This window comes from Lissotriton helveticus, chromosome 5_1 (assembly GCF_964261635.1).
Source record: "Lissotriton helveticus chromosome 5_1, aLisHel1.1, whole genome shotgun sequence".
Lineage (NCBI taxonomy): Eukaryota > Metazoa > Chordata > Amphibia > Caudata > Salamandridae > Lissotriton > Lissotriton helveticus.
In genome coordinates this window covers 1,974,346,980-1,974,364,997 of record NC_136065.1, presented here as the reverse complement: position 1 = coordinate 1,974,364,997, position 18,018 = coordinate 1,974,346,980, and the positions used below count along the sequence as shown (strand labels likewise).

At 47.0% G+C, this 18,018-nt stretch overlaps 1 protein-coding gene across 1 annotated transcript in view; it reads right to left on the bottom strand.

The window, feature by feature from the left end:
- Window positions 1-18,018, bottom strand: part of ERBB2 (erb-b2 receptor tyrosine kinase 2) — a 408,618-nt gene that overhangs the window by 22,730 nt on the left and 367,870 nt on the right. The window contains exons 18-21 of the mRNA XM_078645660.1: window positions 16,750-16,872; window positions 16,252-16,350; window positions 7,583-7,768; window positions 5,714-5,869 (exon numbers count right to left, since the gene is read on the bottom strand). Coding sequence (XP_078501786.1) covers window positions 5,714-5,869; window positions 7,583-7,768; window positions 16,252-16,350; window positions 16,750-16,872 — 564 coding nt within the window. The remainder of the gene's footprint in view (window positions 1-5,713; window positions 5,870-7,582; window positions 7,769-16,251; window positions 16,351-16,749; window positions 16,873-18,018) is intronic.

Below are 18,018 nucleotides of genomic sequence, written 5' to 3'. Positions count from 1 at the left end.
GAAAGGAAGCAGACGGATTGCCATATGTTTGAAGACCAATTTATGATTTCCACAGCTAACATTTGACAATTTTAAAATCACATAAAAATGCTGGTTAATATTTAGTAAATATATTACCACTAAGATTCCATAAGTAATAAAGTTTGTCACTCATGAAAACAGAACTGATATCAGAGTATTAGCATACATTTTGAGCCTTTTGCAAATAAGACATTAGGGGCTCTATTACAGAGAGTGCCCAGGTGGCGCAATGCACATGTAAGCCCGCTTTGTGTGCCCCGGGACACTTTGGTATTACAGAAGTGGCCACAGTGCGCCTCCTAATAGCAGCCCTCTGGAGGGAAGAACGGGGGTTCCATGGATACCCCAGACATCCCCTTGCAGGCAGGTGCAATCATTCACTGCACCCGCCTGCAAGGGGATCTCTGTCTCCTCACTAAAGTGCAGGACGCATGCTGCCTGCACTGTGAACCATGGAGCGGCTTTGAAGCAGCCACTCCGCATTTTATTAGAATGTGCTGCCCCCAGGGCAGCATCTGTTCGTGGCTGTCCCGGTGGACGCACTTTCCCTGTTTGCGCCAAGGCGCAAACAGGGAAAGTGCACCATATTAATACGGCCCTAGGTGGTTTATTTTTTATTGTTCGCTTCAGATTTAATGGAAGAAGTGTATAGAACATTTATGGACTGAGCATGCACTCTTGATTACACCAAATGTCTCAGACAGCTGTGATCTACTACCAGCAGGGCCCTATCATGCTGGATCAATGTATCTATGATTTACCCCATGGGTATTTAATCAACATACTTCCGGTAGTAAATCACAAACTCTTTGGAAATAGATTAACAGATAGGAATAGGACACTTTATTCGGCACGCATTTAGAACGCATGCCATTACCCCGCGTTGTTTACTCCGCAAAAACTTTGACAATGCAGGGCTTTACAACGCAATCCATTACAACGTATTGTCCATTACAACGCAATTTACTATTCTAACCCCACCGGGCGTTGTAATGGGGAATGCGCTGTAATGGTTTGCGGGGTAAAGCCCTGCGTTGTAAAAGTGTTTGCGGAGTAAAAAAAAAAGGGTAATGAAATGCGTTGTAATGCATGCGGAGTAAAGCATGTTTCCCGACAGAGTACAGATTTGTGCAACATGACTGCCACCATTCAAAAGGACCCATGTTTCAGCACCAGTAAATTTCTCTTTGCCTAAGAACCGGCTCAGGAAGTTTATACTGAAGAGTTCTAGATACAGTCATTCCCTTCTGCTAACTTTTGTAACACAAAAATGGGTAATGACATGCGTTGTAATGCATGCGGAGTAAATGATGTTTCCCGACAGAGAGTACAGATTTGTGCAACATGACTGCCACCATTCAAACGGACCCGGGTTTCAGAACCAGAAAATTTCTCTTTGCCTAGGATAAGAACCGGCTCAGGAAGTTTATACTGAAGAGTTCTAGATTCAGTAATTTCCAGGGACCTTCTGCTAACTTTTGTAACATAATCCCCCTTATCTACAGTGAGAAACAGTAGTAGCAGTTTTCTTTTGCACAACGACCTGAATGGACTGCAGAGTCCCTTGACTGGCATGATTTTAACAGTTACCTTTCTCTTGATAATCATATCATGGGGAATTAATTAACAGTGAACTCTGTGAACTGGCAGTAGATGGACCATCAAACAATTTCAGAAGGAAAAGGTTGTTTTATGAACACACTCAACATTGATATACAAGGTAAACTGACATTTGTCCACGCAGATTCCCATTGTAAAGTGAAACCTTCTTATTATGAACATTAGTAGCTGTGATAGATGATCTATTGCACAGCTACTGGTATAATTAAGTACTTTTTTTTCATCTTGAAGGACAGGTCTCCTCTATATGAGCTGTCCGCTGAGCCTGTAACCAGGCGAGGTCGCCCCCACACACCCCCGCTACTGCCTCCGTCTGCTGTGCCCTGCTGTTTCCCTCGTTTTTGGCTGTGCCTTGCTGACCTCGTTCTGCTGTGCCCAGTGACCTTCTTGTGCTCTTAGCTCTGCTCCCTCGTTTTTTTCTCGTTTTTTTCGTTTTTCCCCTGCTGTGCCCCTTTGCTGCCCCCGTTGTTTGCGCTGTGCCCTTGCCCTTGCTACCTTCTCTTTGCTCCCTTGTTCTGCCTCGCTTTCCCTCCTCGCGCTCTCCACAGGGCGACCCAGCCGCCGCTGAGCCGCCCGCTGCCCTCCTTCCCGCCACTGCCACCTGGCGGCCACGCCCCCCTCCTTCCCATTCGCCGCCCCGCTCCCGCCACCCAGCTGCTCCTCCCTCCCGGCTCCTTCTTATGTCGCCCCCTCGTACGCGCAGCGGGTGCGCCGAAGGCCGAAGGCGCACCAAAGGCAAGCCCGTCTGCGCCCGTCCGCGCCTGGACCGCGCCCAGCGCTAGGACCCCTGGTTCCCGCCGCCGATGCAAGACTACCCGACTGACCTACGACGCCGCCACTCTCAACGCACTCAATGCCGGCCGGAGCCCCGCCTGCTGCCGAGCCACGCCGAACCCTCTACCTGCAAGTTCGCCTGCCTCCGAACCTGCACCGCACCCGCCAAGTCAAGCACCAGCAGCAACCACTTCAAGTGCATCCTGCTCAACACCCGCTCCGTCCACAGACACGCCGTGGAACTCTGGAACCTCCTCGACGCAACATCACCGGACGTCGCCTTCCTCACGGAAACCTGGATGAACGCCTCCTCTGCACCCGACATCGCCATCGCCATCCCGGACGGGTACAAGATCATCAGGAGGGACCGCGTCAACCAGACCGGAGGAGGCATCGCCATCGTCCACAGAAATACCATCCGCATCACGACCGACCCCAACAACACCTTCGCCGCAGCCGAACATCTCCACTTCCAGATTCACACCGACCCAAAGACGACCCTCAGAGGCACCCTCGTCTACAGACCCCCGGGACCACGCACACAATTCAGCGAAGACATCACGGACTTCATCAGCCCGCACGCCCTCCCCTCTGCCGACTACATCCTCCTTGGAGACCTCAACTTTCACCTGGAGAACAACAAGGACCGCAACACCGCCGCCCTGCTGGACAAACTCGCCAACCTCGGACTCAAGCAACTGGTCAACACCCCCACCCACTACGCCGGCCACACGCTTGATCCCGTCTTTTCATCCAGCAAGCACATCACCTTCAGCCACTCCACTCCACTGGACCGACCACAGCTGCGTCCACTTCAGCTTCAGAAGAACCACGACCCACCATCACCCGCTTCAGATTCCCCACAGAAGCTGGAGTAAGATCACCACCGAGCAGCTCACCACCTCTCTCAGCCAGAACCCACCCGCCAGCGCAACGGACCCCAACGAAGCAGCCCGAAACTTCACACAGTGGCTGACCGCCTGCGCTGACGACCTCGCACCACTGAAGAACCCTCCCAGCAGACCCAGAAGCAAGAAGGCATCCTGGTTCACCGACGAACTCAAGGACTCCAAGAAGACCTGCTGCACTCTCGAGAAAGCCTGGCTCCTCGACCGGACCACCGACAACATGACCGCCCTCAAACACGCCACCCGCAAGCACCACCAGCTTATCCGCACCACCAAGAAGAAATCCCTGAAGGAACGACTGGACAACAATACCCACGACAGCAAGGAACTCTTCAGCATCATCAAGGAGTTCTCCAACCCCAGCACCGGCACCAACGACATCACTCCGTCACAAGACCTCTGCGACTCCCTCGCCTCGTTCTTCCACCGCAAGATCGCCTACATCCACAACAGCTTCAGCGCTCCATCCATGCACCCCACCGTCGAACCAACGCCCCCCACCACCACCACCACCACCCCCCTCCGCACCTGGACCACGGTGACCACCGAGGACACAGCCCGCATGATGAACACCATCCACTCCGGATCACCGACCGACCCCTGCCCACACCACATCTTCAACAAGGCAGACTCCACCATCGCACCCCAAATCCGGAACATCAACACCTCCTTCAACACCGCCACCTTCCCGGAGAGCTGGAAGCACGCCGAGCTCAGCGCCCTCCTGAAGAAACCAACAGCGGACCCCACCGACCTCAAAAACTTCCGCCCATTCTCGCTCCTCCCTTTTCCTGCCAAAGTCATCGAGAAGATCGTCAACAGACAGCTGGCTGCCTTCCTCGAGACAAACGGATCCCCCGACCCCTCACAGTCCGGCTTCAGAGCCAACCACAGCACCGAGACCGCCCTCATCGCAGCCACCGTCGACATCCGGGCCCTGCTCGACAAGGGGGAAACAGTGGCCCTCATCCTCCTGGACCTCTCCGCTGCATTCGACACTGTCTGCCACCGCACCCTAGTCCAGCGCCTCAGCAACATCGGTATCCAGGAGAAGGCACTGGAGTGGATCATCTCGTTCCTCGCCGGAAGAACACAGAGAGTCCGCCTCCCCCCGTTTCGATCCGAGGCCACCGAAGTCATCTGCGGCGTTCCGCAAGGATCCTCACTCAGCCCCACCCTCTTCAACGTCTACATGAGACCTCTTGCAGCCATCGCACGCCAGCACAACCTGAACATCATCTCTTACGCCGACGACACCCAGCTGATCCTCTCCCTCACCAGAGACCCCGACACCGCCAGAACCTGCCTACACGAAGGGATGAAAGACGTCGCCGAGTGGATGAAGGACAGCTGCCTAAAACTGAACTCGGACAAGACGGAAGTCCTCATCCTGGGATCTTCGCCCTCCGCCTGGGATGACTCCTGGTGGCCCCCGGCCCTGGGCACCGCACCCAAGCCAACCGACCACGCACGCAACCTGGGCTTCATCCTGGACTCCTCCCTCTCGATGACCAGACAAGTCAACGCCGTCTCCTCATCGTGCTTCAACACCCTGCGTATGCTTCGCAAGATCTTCCGCTGGATCCCGACCGAGACCAGGAAGACAGTCACCCAGGCTCTCGTCACCAGCCGACTGGACTACGGAAACGCCCTCTACGCCGGAACCACAGCCAAGCTACAGAAAAGACTCCAGCGCATCCAGAACGCCTCCGCTCGATTCATCCTGGATGTCCCCCGACGCTGCCACATCTCCAGCCACCTGAGGAACCTGCACTGGCTCCCCGTCAACAAGAGGATCACGTTCAGGCTCCTCACCCACACACACAAGTCTCTCCACGACATGGGCCCCAAGTACCTCAACGACCGCATGACCTTCTACACGCCCACCCGCCAGCTACGGTCCACCAGCCTCGCCCTCGCCGCCGTACCACGCATCCGAAGAGCCACCGCCGGAGGAAGATCCTTCTCTTACCTGGCTGCCAAGACATGGAACTCCCTCCCCATCCACCTTCGGCTGACCCAGGACCATCTCGCCTTCAGGAGACAACTCAAGACCTGGCTGTTCGAGCAGTAGCATACCCCTTCCCCTAAGCGCCTTGAGACCCTCCCGGGTTAGTAGTGCGCTATACAAATGGTATGATTGATTGATTGATTGTCCTTGTAAAGGATTTGTATGGTGCAAGCCTGTATTTTCAGTGCACAGCCGGCATGCATCTTGAGCTGTGGTATGCCATGCCTTTGTAGTATGATAAAGTACTTACATACACACCTATTGGGTATAAACAAGACTCCTCTGCTCCCCTGCACCAGGCCTGCCTCCATATGTCCTCACAGGCATCAGTGTTTAAGTGTTTAATACATGTAATGTACTTCCTGTACTGGTAACCTACCTTGCCCCCATCAGCATGGTATTCTGTTTCATCAATGTCCAGCAGTCGAGCGAGTCCAAAGTCGGTGATTTTGACATGATTTGGATTCCTGACTAGTACATTTCGGGCAGCCAAGTCTCGGTGTACTAGCCTCACGTCCTCAAGATAATTCATCCCCTGCAAAAACATGGATGTGTGCTTACTTATGGGCATTCTCCTTTGCAGCCTGACTTCATCTGATGATTTATTCCTAGCATTGTAGTATCCCATTACCCATACTCTATTGACTGCAAGGTCCACTATTCAACCAGTTCTTGATTTCCGCAATAGCTACTCACCATTTATCCACTATCCTCTGGTCACCCGGAGCTTGACTTCTACAATGTTCTGCCGTTACTCAAGTCTCTAATTTCCCCAATGGTCTCTCAGTACTTCGACTAGCATAGAGAGCACACCCACCATGCAGCTGTTGGCCACCATGATGTTCTTCCATTTCCTAACCCCTCATCTGAACAATGGATTCCCATCACCCAGCAATAACTTCTAGGACAATCTACAACATCTCATCCCTCAACGTCACCAATATATCCTACTGTTAATAACCAATGAGGCAGCACCACTTGGCAGGAAGACTACCGGTGTGATGTTTCAAGTACTGTGTGCTAGAGTGCTGCAGTGCGCCACGACTCTGAGAAGGGTAATAGCATGATAACCGTTCTTGGTGTATTAGTACCATGCATGCGTGCCATTACTCCGCAAAAACTTTTAAAACGCAGGGCTTTACAACGCAATCCATTACAACGCATTGTCCATTACAACGCAATTACTATTCTAACTCAACCGGGGCATTGTAATTGGAAATGCGTTGTAATGGTTTGCGGTGTAAAGCCCTGCGTTGTAAAAGTTTTTCGGAGTAAAAAAAAAATGGGTAATGACATGCGTTGTAATGCATGCGGAGTAAATGATGTTTCCCGACAGAGAGTACAGATTTGTGCAACATGACTGCCACCATTCAAAAGGACCCGGGTTTCAGAACCAGAAAATTTCTCTTTGCCTAGGATAAGAACCGGCTCAGGAAGTTTATACTGAAGAGTTCTAGATTCAGTCATTTCCAGGGACCTTCTGCTAACTTTTGTAACACAATCCCCCTTAGCTACAGTGAGAAACAGTAGTAGCAGTTTTCTTTTGCACAAAGACCTGAATGGACTGCAGAGTCCCTTGACTGGCAGGATTTTAACAGTTTCCTTTCTCTTGATAATCATATCATGGGGAATTAATTAACAGTGACCTCTGTGAACCAAGGAGGCAGCACCACTTGGCAGGAAGACTACCGGTGTAATGTTTCAAGTACTGTGTGCTAGTGTGATGCAGTGCGCCACGACTCTGAGAAGGGTAATAGCATGATAACTGTTCTTGGTGTATTAGTACCATGCATAGGACTGCAAAGTTCCAAATCAAGCAAATTATTTCTGCTCAGGATTTAGAATTAATAGTTTGTTAAAAACTAAGAGCTATGAATGGGAAATAGAAAGCATCAGCTGCAACATGCCTACAAGGCATGCAAGGTAGGTGGCAAGCCTCACTTAAAGAGCAGAGTACTCTCTCCTTAGCTTATGTGAGGAATGTACTTAGGGCCAGGTGTCGGTGGCAGCTTCCTTCACAGCATAGAAACTCCTGCCAGACAGGACAGACTGTCCGCACAGGTCCAAAGTCCTTCCTTATTTTTCTAGCCACCCATAGTTAGTTAACTTTCTCTTTTTATTACTACACTGTATTCCATGTTTTCTGTGAAGTGTTCACGTGCTGATGCAGATAGGACTACACTATATAAAGGTCCTTAATGAATAAGCAGCTGAAGCAACAATAATGGAACAATGGAGAGGAATGTACCTTAGCAATCTGCACACACCAGTTAAGCAGGTCCTGTGAGCCTATGTGGTCCTTGTTATCACGAACGTACTCCAACAGGCAGCCGAACGGCATCAGTTGGGTCACCAGCTGCACAGTGGAAGTAAGGCAGATTCCCAAAAGACGGCAGATGTAGGGGCTGCTCACCCCAGCCATCACATACGCTTCCTACACAGGGAAAAACAAATAAGACAGAGATTACCTTGTATGTTACAATGGTCATAAAATACCATACGACCTGCCCAGAAGAGTTTATAGTCCATTCTACACGGACCCTTAGAGCAGAATCCTGACCCTTGCACAAATTGTATTCCTATTTGCATTGGAAAGAACTCTGTAGATATGGCATGTTGGCATTTCTTCCAACACTGCATATTTTCCCCATAAGATACACATAACCAGAACCCATTCCATTAAAGAGCTTTTAACCCCTTCTGGACTCATTCAGAAACAAGGAATGCAGCACCCAAAACACTGACTCCACACACAGCAGCACAAGAATGAGAGCAGCACATATACCAACTAACCAGAACCTCACCCTGGCATTTTGTTTGTATGTTGAGTGGATGAGCGAGAGAAGTGAGCGCGTAGCACAAGTGCAATAGTAGGTGCCGTGAGTGATTCTGAGCACAGAAGCGAGTGGGATCCAGTTTGGATATCCCTGGTTTAGCATGGCACAAGATGGAAGAGGAGGAGGGCAGCTTCCTCAGACAGTGGAAGCGTATTGACTGCATGCCTCTGGCTGGAGGAAGGACATCCAAGCACTGAAGTAAGGAGGATGAAGACAAGACTACCTTCAGAAACTCCTGAATTACTTTGGTTAACAAGGGACCACTAATTACTTATTCCTGATGCCAGGAGGGAGAGGTGGGACTGTAGTTTCAGTTGCACAATGTGAGGACGTTATTTTTTTTTTTTATTAATTTTATTATCCATATTATATATAAAACAACAGTCCCCACCTCACCCCCACCCCACCCTACACATTACATGCAAACCCATATAATTTCATCATGAATCATCACACCTATAAACTTTACAAAAACACTTTATTAAGGTTATTAATTGGTAAATTTATTGTAAAATATTAAACATTTCATAAAAGTTGAAGAAAGCCAGTAGTGTCTAAAGTGCTTAGTGCATAGTTATCTCACTGTATAGCTAAAACATTAGGTTCAATCTTTTCCTAATTAAGAGAGTCCAACTACCGGCTACTCAACACGTCTCCATCCAATCAGTCAAAGGAGCCCACCTTCTCATCCCTCATTTCCCAACTCGTACACCTCTCCTTGAGTATATCGCTTTTTCCAGGTTATATATCACCAACACCCAGGCTAGCCATTGCTGAAATGTGCTTGGATTCGGATCCAACCAGGCAGAGGTTAAGCATAGTAGGATAACGATCATGGAGTTAATAGAAGGCATCTGCCCCTTCCACTCTCCTCCCCTTCTTGTACCCACAGTATGAATAACACTAGGGTTAAGGATGTCTTTATCCTCAATTTATCATTAAAGAATCTCCAGATCCCCTCTATCACAGACGATAATACCACACAGGTAGCAAACATATGCACAATATCTGCACCATACTGCTGACACCTAGGGCATCCCGACCCTTTACCGTCTCTCCATTTTATAGTTCTAGTGGGTGTATAGTATAGGTTAAAACATGTTTTATAATATTGCTCTTGGACCTTTGAAAAAAATAGAGTTGATCCTGCTAATGAGAAACATTCCAAAAATAGACTCGGGTACTGTCAGTTTCTCCTGCCACCTCCGAGAATGTTTATCCAGAGCATCTTTCATTAATGGATTCAAGAAGCAATAGATAACCCCAATTGGAAATTTTCGTCTGCTAATAAGTAAATACAACAGGTTGGTGGGTCCAGTGGTTGAAAGCCCACTGGACCCACCCCTCTTTCGTGTCAGAAAATTCTGCACTTTGAGAAACGTTAAGAAGTCTCTCTGACCAATATTAAAATCATTTTAAAGTTTTTTTTAAAAAAACAATCAAATAATAGCGGAAAATGCCCCAATCAATATAGCCCAACACTATTCCAGTGAGAGATATATTGATCACAAAATATATCCGGTGAATCCCCATTTTTCCATACAGGCGTATAATGATTAAATCTGTCAATCCCCAACATCCTACATACTGCCGACCAAACCTTAAAAACACATTGGAGAGCCTTAAAACAAACTTTTATGATAACTAAACTCGAGCTGCTGCCAGAGACATCCCCAAGCATCAGTACAGATTAATAATTCATAGAGGGTGGGCATATCGTTCCTTACATCCCCCACCGTCCTTTCTTGAATCAGGGCAAAGCTATTTTGTAGCATTGTGGACCAATAATGAAATGTAAGGTAAGGAAGGGCCTACCCGCCTCTCTACCTTGGCAGCATAAGATATTTAAAAGCTCTTCTGGGTTCTGCATAGGCCCAAATAAATCAAGAAATAAAATCTTCCAATTTCTTAAGCCACTGACTCTCGAATTCTAATGGTATGGCCCAGAAAAAGTAAGGCATTTTGGGGAAAAAAGCATTTTTATTATATTGCACCTGCCTACTAGAGATAGATGTAGATTATTTAATCTATTCAGATCTCTCTTTGCCTTCTCAACCAATGGATAGAGATTTTCCTTCTTTATGCTAATGTGTCCCTTCCTAGAAACTGCACTGGGCGGATTAAGGTGTTATTCTCCAATTAACATAGGAGGGGGGTCGATGTATTTCGTGAACAATAGTGGTGAGCCACCCTTGCCTTGTCCCCCTCAAGATCTTAAATGACTCAGACAAGTCCCCTGCTACAAACACTCTGGCCTTTGGTTTATTATATAAAGCCATGCCAGCCTGTCTATGTCCTGGCCCGATACCCACTCTGCATTGCTACCCCTAAGTATTGCCAGGAGACCCTATCCAGCAGAATCAAAGCCATAGGGTCCCCTGACACCTGAGCTGCATCAAAAAGAGCGATTACCCTTCGAGTAAGGTCTGTTGTGCCTCTCCTGGGAATAATCTCATGTTATCATCTGAAAACTACCTTGCTTATTATCTGGGACAGACAAAAGGCCAAGATTTTAGGGAAACCTTAGAGTCCCCATTATTCAAAGTTAATGTTCGTTAAGATCCAAGTTCTCTTACCGACATATTTTTCTTGGGGAATACAACTATTTTAGCCAAGAGCTCAGTGGGCTGACTCCATTGCATATCTACATAAAAAAGCAAGTAAGGCACTCTTTAAGTACTAGTGTAAATACTTTGCAAAACTCGGTGGGTACACTATCTGTACCTGCAGCTTTCCCAGTGGAGAGGCTACCCAATGCAAGCACAATTTCTTCCCACGAAGGAGGCCCCTCCAATAGCTCTTGTTCTTCACTAAATGTATCTGAGGGCGCTGTATTCATATAGTGGGGCATATTCACTTCCTCTCCCTCAATGTTATCTGAATAAATATTTTGATAATATCTTTGAAATTTCGCCCCGATACCTACTGGGTCAGAAACCGTCCCCAATCTTGGGTCTCTTACTTCCCGCACCTCACTTTGCACAATCTTCAACTTAGTTCTAGTAGACAGATGATTTCCTATATATACACACTACATTCATATACTTTTTCCGTCCACACCGTGAGTTTGTCTGCTGCTTTTCTTGTTGAAATTTGAATAATCGCTTTTTAGCAAAAGCTACCCCCAGTTGAGCATCAGCTACATTATCTACCTGCAGTGCAGCCATGACCAGTTTTCTTTCCTCTACTGCCAATGCTGTATATAACTCACCCATTCTTTGTTTCTCCTTCTTCCCTCGGTTCAAAGTAAACTGCAGGTTCACCCCCGTAAACCTGCTTTCAATGTGTCCCAAACCACACCTTACGGGGCAATCCCTATATTTTCTTTAAAAAAGTTAGGTATCCATTTGTTCGTATGTGCACAGTATTCTTCATTAATTAAAAGAATACTATCAAAGCTCCAATAAACCCTTTTCTAGTGCATCCTCCGCTCTTTATTTACAGCACTAGGGGATTATGATTGGACATGACCCATGTAGCTTTTGATATCACATTCTTGTTCAAAAGCATGAGAGATGAAAAAGAAATCTAAGCAAGCATGCAACTGATGGGGCGGAGAGAAAAATGTGAACCAATATATGGTGGATATCCCAACCTGCCATACATCCCTCAGTCTGTGGTCTCTACAGAGCCCCCTTAAGGTCTGAAATACTTAGGTTTCCTCCCAGTGTTTATATAATGATACTCCTGAGACCAATCCACCGGTAGAATACATTCAAATCCCCCCATAGGATGATAGGCAAGGGCCAGAGTGCCAGTTCATTCGAGAGCCTATCGAATAGCCTTGGTTCGTCTGTAATACACCCATAAGCAGAACATAAAGTAAATCTTTTCTTAAAAGACCGAAATTCCGCTATGACCCACTGCCCATATTCACGCACCTGCCCTCCAACCCCCGCAACTAGTCATCTAAATGTACATCCTTGGCCAAAAACACCAAAAACCAAACATCCAACTTCAACACCAGATACACAACCCCTTCAACCTCCTTCATGTGAACTCGGTTTTCAATCAAAGACAAACAGAAAAGCGAAGGGAATAAACTATATGCATGTTTCTATTCCCTTCATAATCACTATCTCTATTTGCTAGGCCGAAAACCACCAAAAACCTAAACATCCAACCCAAACACCAGATACTCAATCATATGAACTCGGTTTGCAATCAAAGCAAAGCAGAACAGCGAAGGGAATAAAAGATATGTATGTTTCTAATCCTTTCATAATCAATCTCTCTAATTGCTGGTGGCAGTGACTGACCCTTCGCTAAACTCTTTTTAAGTATTCCTGGGCCAGTATCTCAGAAGTAAAACTAAGAGTACGCCTATTGTCTATGACGTTTGGCCATGCAGGGTTTAGAAGAAATACTTTAGCTCTGATTTTCTGAAATGGGCTTAAAAGCTGTTGCTGCCACCACCAACTTTCTACAGTAGCATCCGCTAAATCCGGTCTAACAAAAATGGAAACCCCCTCATAGTCTCTTTTTGCATTAGGACGGGCTAAATCATAAACTTCTTGTCGTAACAGGAAGTTCCCAAAGTAAACTAAAATAGCTTGGGCCGTCTCTAGTTCATTAGACTGATGTTTCTTCACCATTAGGGGAAATCGGTGAGCACATTGGAGTTCTACATCCCAGTTGGTCTTTTATGGGAATGCCCCTTTCAATAGAGTCACCATGTATGTTCTTATGTCCGTCCCCTCCACCCCTTCCGAGATCCCCAAAAATCTTAAATTGTTCCTGCGTTGTCTGTTTTCTTGATCTTCTAACTTCCAAAGTACATCCGTCATTATTGCTTCTTGGGAAGATTTCTGCGTTCTCCATGTATTGATCTCTGTCTCTAGATACTCAGTCCACCCTTCCACCAAAGAGATTCTTTGGCCAATGTCCGAACAGGTTTAGTTTACTTTTCTGATAGCTCCATGCAGTTTTTTTGAAGCAAGCCAGGCATGACAACTTTCACTGGAGGTTGCTACCTGTAGCTGTTTGATAGATTGGCGAATCACTGCCAGTGTTGACTCTACCATTGATGGCCTGGTTGCTGCACTCTCAGAAGCCTTGCTGCTTACATTCGGTTCTTTTTCATTTTTCTCCTCTGAGTATACAAGCTGAGTAGCTGAATATTCCCATCTCAGATTCTTCATGGAGGTTCCCTCAATACTCCCGCCACAGCCGTCTCGGAAGCTCTTCTTTTCTTTCCTTTCTTTTTCATTTTTTTTTACAATTTGAGTTGGGATAGAAACGCAGAGTTATCTGGAGCACTGTTAATAGAGGAATCAGAGGCCAAGTTTTCTATCGAGGACGATGAGGTGCTAAAGAGATAGACAGATCCGAGTAATCGGACAGGGAAAAAAACTTCTCCCCTGCGTCAGAGGACCTAGCTAAATTGTTTATTTCCCCACCGGTCAGCTTCCGACCCCATGCTATGACCATCGAAGCTCCTCAGTTAGTATGAATCACATTTCTCATATCACCTCTGAACTTTTTTTTCCCAGCACAGAGGGTTGTATCCTGTAGTTCTCGCTCCTAAACCAGAACTTCCTCTTGTACTTTGCTAAGCATGCCTGCCCCAATAGCTTCTATTGGTCTTCTGAGGCTTGCCTTGGATCCCTTCTTCCTTCCTCCTCCTCAATCATAGGAAGGGAGACAATTTAAGAGACTTCCTCCCCGCTCATAGAGGATGTTTCCACCTTTCCTTCACCTGCAGTGGAGTCTTTATTAACAGTGCTTGCTCCCCCCATCTCAAATTCAGATTCTCTGTTACCGATTAAGGGAAACAGATTTGCAATCAGGGGCTGCAACGTCCCGGCATCACCATTTAGCAATTTCCTTACCGACCTTAGTGCAGCCCTCTTGATTACTTAACCCCTTGATTAAACTTTTTCAGATGTTTCTTAAGCTAAGGCCTCCTCTCCTTTCTTCAAGGCTCCTTACCGGGTTTGCAATGTGTAGTCGTAAGGGCATCAGCTACACTTATGGGCACTGGCCGTTTAACTACATGGTCCGGTGTTTTCGCCACTTTCAGGAAAAAGAACCTGGCCAGCCGTGTAAAACACAGGGCTGCTTTAGTAACCGTGGTGAGTACAAAGTGGAGGAACATGCTTCGGTTACCGTGTCACCGATAAACTTGGATGGATCCTCAACGTCATCTCCCTAGGGTCCGCCCTCCAGCACTAGCTCCTTCACACATGCTACGTTCGGCCGCCAGATGACCAATGGAGGCAAGGCGGGGGAGCGGCAAACAACGCAGTGTATCACTCGGGCACCATCTTGCTCCTCATGAGGACGTTTCTCAGTCAGGCCTGCCACACTCTGATTACGGCTTCCGAGAGGCAGATGACAGCCAGGTGCAGAAACCTCACACTGTATTGTGTTTGTGTTGGGGGTGTTGCAGTTTGAAGACAGCTAACGGCTGTGTTTGGAGAGGGGCCTGAGAAAGACACCCGGAAAAAGAACCACTCTGAAGCTTGAAACAGTGGATCCACGTCCCCTGTCTGGAATATGTGTATAAAAGTAGGGCCCAATCCACCCCATTTTGTTCCAGTTCCAAGTCCTTCATTACCAAGGTAGGGAGTGCTCTGCAAGCATTCAGAGTATTGCTGTGTGACCACAGCTGGTGTTTGCAAGAAAGCCAGTCTCCAAGCCAAGAGGTGAGGGGACATCACCTGAAGTCTGCACTTTGTGCTGGAGGTGCTCAGGGTCAGCCTGGTTTCTTGTAGCCTGCCTGCCTTCTGAGAGAAGGAAGGAGTCTGCCTGGCCCTTCAGGAAGAGAGAGTCTCCTTGGGACTAAGGAATACCTGGTGAAAGCAGATTGCCTGCGAGAGTAGTCAGGAGCATCCCATGATGCAGATGGTCTCCCAGTTTCTGAAAAAGGTTCCAGGTGTTACCCCTGAAAGCCGTGGTGACTCCATCCACCTGAGCAATGCTGCAACTGTTGTGGTGAATGTATTAGCCAATCGGGGCTCCAACTGCTGCGGTGATTTCATCGGCCCGATCATGGCTGCAACTATTGGGGTGACCGAGTTGGCTCAACCAGGATTGCAATCTGCTGTGGCAACCGTGATAACTGGGGCAATAGATGTTTTGGTGCGGGCTGAGTAGCCCCCTTGGGTCGGTCTCCAATTCCTGCTCACTGCTCACCCCTGTACCGACAGAAGCAGTCCATGCTGAGCCACTTCTGTGCCTCCACTCACTGCAGGCCTATGCCTGCAAGAGGATGGCAAGACCACCAATTCTGCACTTGATTAGAGAATGTGACTTACTAGCTATCCACTAGGTAAGAACTTTCGAAACACATGAACCAAGCATGCATTTGGCTTGTGAGGCCCTATAAATTAGTCCTAGAGCTTGATTCCTGCTACTACCCTAATTGCTATGGGGAACAGTGCATCAAGGGTCTCTCAGGAGGGATTATCACAAGGGAAATCAGTGGGTGTAGATGCCACAAGGGAGAATCGTACCCAGGATAACTGCCCTGTATACTGGACTGAATTGTTTAGTACCTAGTACTACTGGGAGATTTAAAAGTACAGTCTTTTCTAAAAAGGCAAGAACATGGCTGGACACTGAGGTAGATTTTGGAGTTCTGAGCTTGTGTGCCCCACATTTTCTTCCTTAGCCTGTGACTGCTTGCCCTCATCATCATGAGAGTCCAGTGAACCCAGTGACAAAAAACCTCAACCGCCATGGTTGGGTCCAAGTAGCCAAAGTCTAAACTGTGGCCTCCCTGGGCGTGGCTTCAAGGCATTTTTTGATTTGCCTATAAATTGAGCCCCTATCAATGTATCTGCATCAAATATGCCACTCACTTAGTATAGTTAGCTGAGGTCCAGTCTGCCAAACTTGGTCATGAGTGTAGAACAAAATTACATCCACATCTGCAGTTCAGTGCTTGTTACCACTCTTCACAGGCTTATTTACAGTTCTCAGTCTGCTGTGTGTGCATGCACTGGTAACGAGTACAAAAAATATTTCAAACACAAAACGGTGATGCCATCTCAGTTTGGACCCAGCCGTATGCAAATCAGTCTTGGCCCAGCTCCAATAGAAAAAGTTGAGCCCGAATTGCCAGTAAGATACTTACATCTAAAATTTCCTTGTTGGCTTTTGGAGAAGTATTCTCTCGCAACACTTTGATGGCCACTGAGATTTTCACATTTTCTCCTTCAGGAATCCAAATACCCTAAAAAAGGAACAACATGTGAAAACCTTCCTAGCAAGTCTTGTGTCCTACTCTTCACTACAATACTGCTTAGCACCTCTTTTGATTCCCATCTTGTTTGCACTGAAGTCCTGGCTATGTGTCTCAGGTCGTTCTCTTGCTTGGGTTCTCCATTCTTAATTGGGTCACACATCTTCTCCCAATCAACTCTGGCTGGGATACCCTCTACCTTCAACCAGTTCGACTACTATGGTGTTTTCACTCCCTGCCTCATTACCCTCTTGGTGGACGTACACTCCTCCTGTCATCTGCCCTGCTAAGCCGTCTCTTTCCTCCACGTACTTCTACTGCTTGAAGATCTCTTAAATCCATCCCCCCTCCTACTGTGATTCACTCTATTTATCCTGCGTTTCAGCTTACCTGGTAGACAGTGCCAAAAGCTCCGGATCCCAGAATCTTAGTTTTCTTGAGCTCCGTCTCCTTTAAGATCTTCATCTGTGCCTGGTTTGGAACAGCCCCACTTGGGCTTACCGGCTCCACCAGCTTGAGAGAAAGCAAGAAAGCACGAGATGAAAAAACGATGTAAGAGTATTGATCAGAGCTATGCTAAATCCCTATCAAGGGCTGTGACCTTACCTTGCCTGTCTTAATATTAAGTTTAACTGCAGGGCTTGTTGTAACTTGCAGTGGGCAAACTTTTTTTTTAAGTCAGAGAAATTCCAGATTTGTGCATTCTGTGAACATGGCAAAGCACTGCGGCTTAGGTTTGTCGTCACCCATATGAAGATTTTCTGCCTATTGCCTAGGGCTATATGTATCAAGCAAATTTGCATTCGCAAACGCCGAAATTTGCTGAATTTCGGCATTTGCGAATGCAATTTTGCCAAATGGTATGTATTAAGGCAAAATAAGGAATCGCAAATTTTGCGATTCCTTAAATGCAATGTAAGAAGCACCAAAAAAGTGCAATTTGGCCTTAAGGAATCGCAAATTACCACCAACTTTAAGTTGGTGGTAATTTGCGATTTCTTTGAAAAATGCACTTTTTTGCATTTTTGAAAGTGCAATGTAAAGCACATACATGCCCTTAGGGCATGTATGTGCGCCACATGTGCACCCATGCTTATTTCAGGGGTGCAACAGGGTGTCCTTTTTACACCTCTGCACCCTTGAAATTGCATTCTCAATTTGCGATTCGCTAATTGCAAATTGAGAATGTCTTCCCAGTCATTCCTATGGGCCTCGAGGCCCATAAGAATTAATGGGGAGGTATTCCTTAATTGCGAATCGCAATTTGCAGTTCACAGTTAAGGAATATATAGAATTCGTAAAATTTATTGCATATCCTACATACATAGCATTTTGCGATTGTCCTTTAGGGCTACTCGCTCTCCCCCATTTTTTTACCATTTCTCCTGGCACATCTTCCAACATTATAAAGAATTTTTGGGAATCAGCATTATCGCCTAATCTGACGACACCCACCTTATTCTGAAAACCTGTTTTAAAATCCAAGAAGAAATGATAGGTTACCTTTTGGCTATTCTGCCACAGATGAGTTTTAACTTTCTTAGACGCATTGGTCCCACAGCTGAACTGTAGCATTCTCCCAGTCTTTCTATCTGTGGCCTCCCATTCTAGGAGATGCGCCCCCTCCAGCCGAAAAAGTTAAATGTCTTGGCCTTTGGT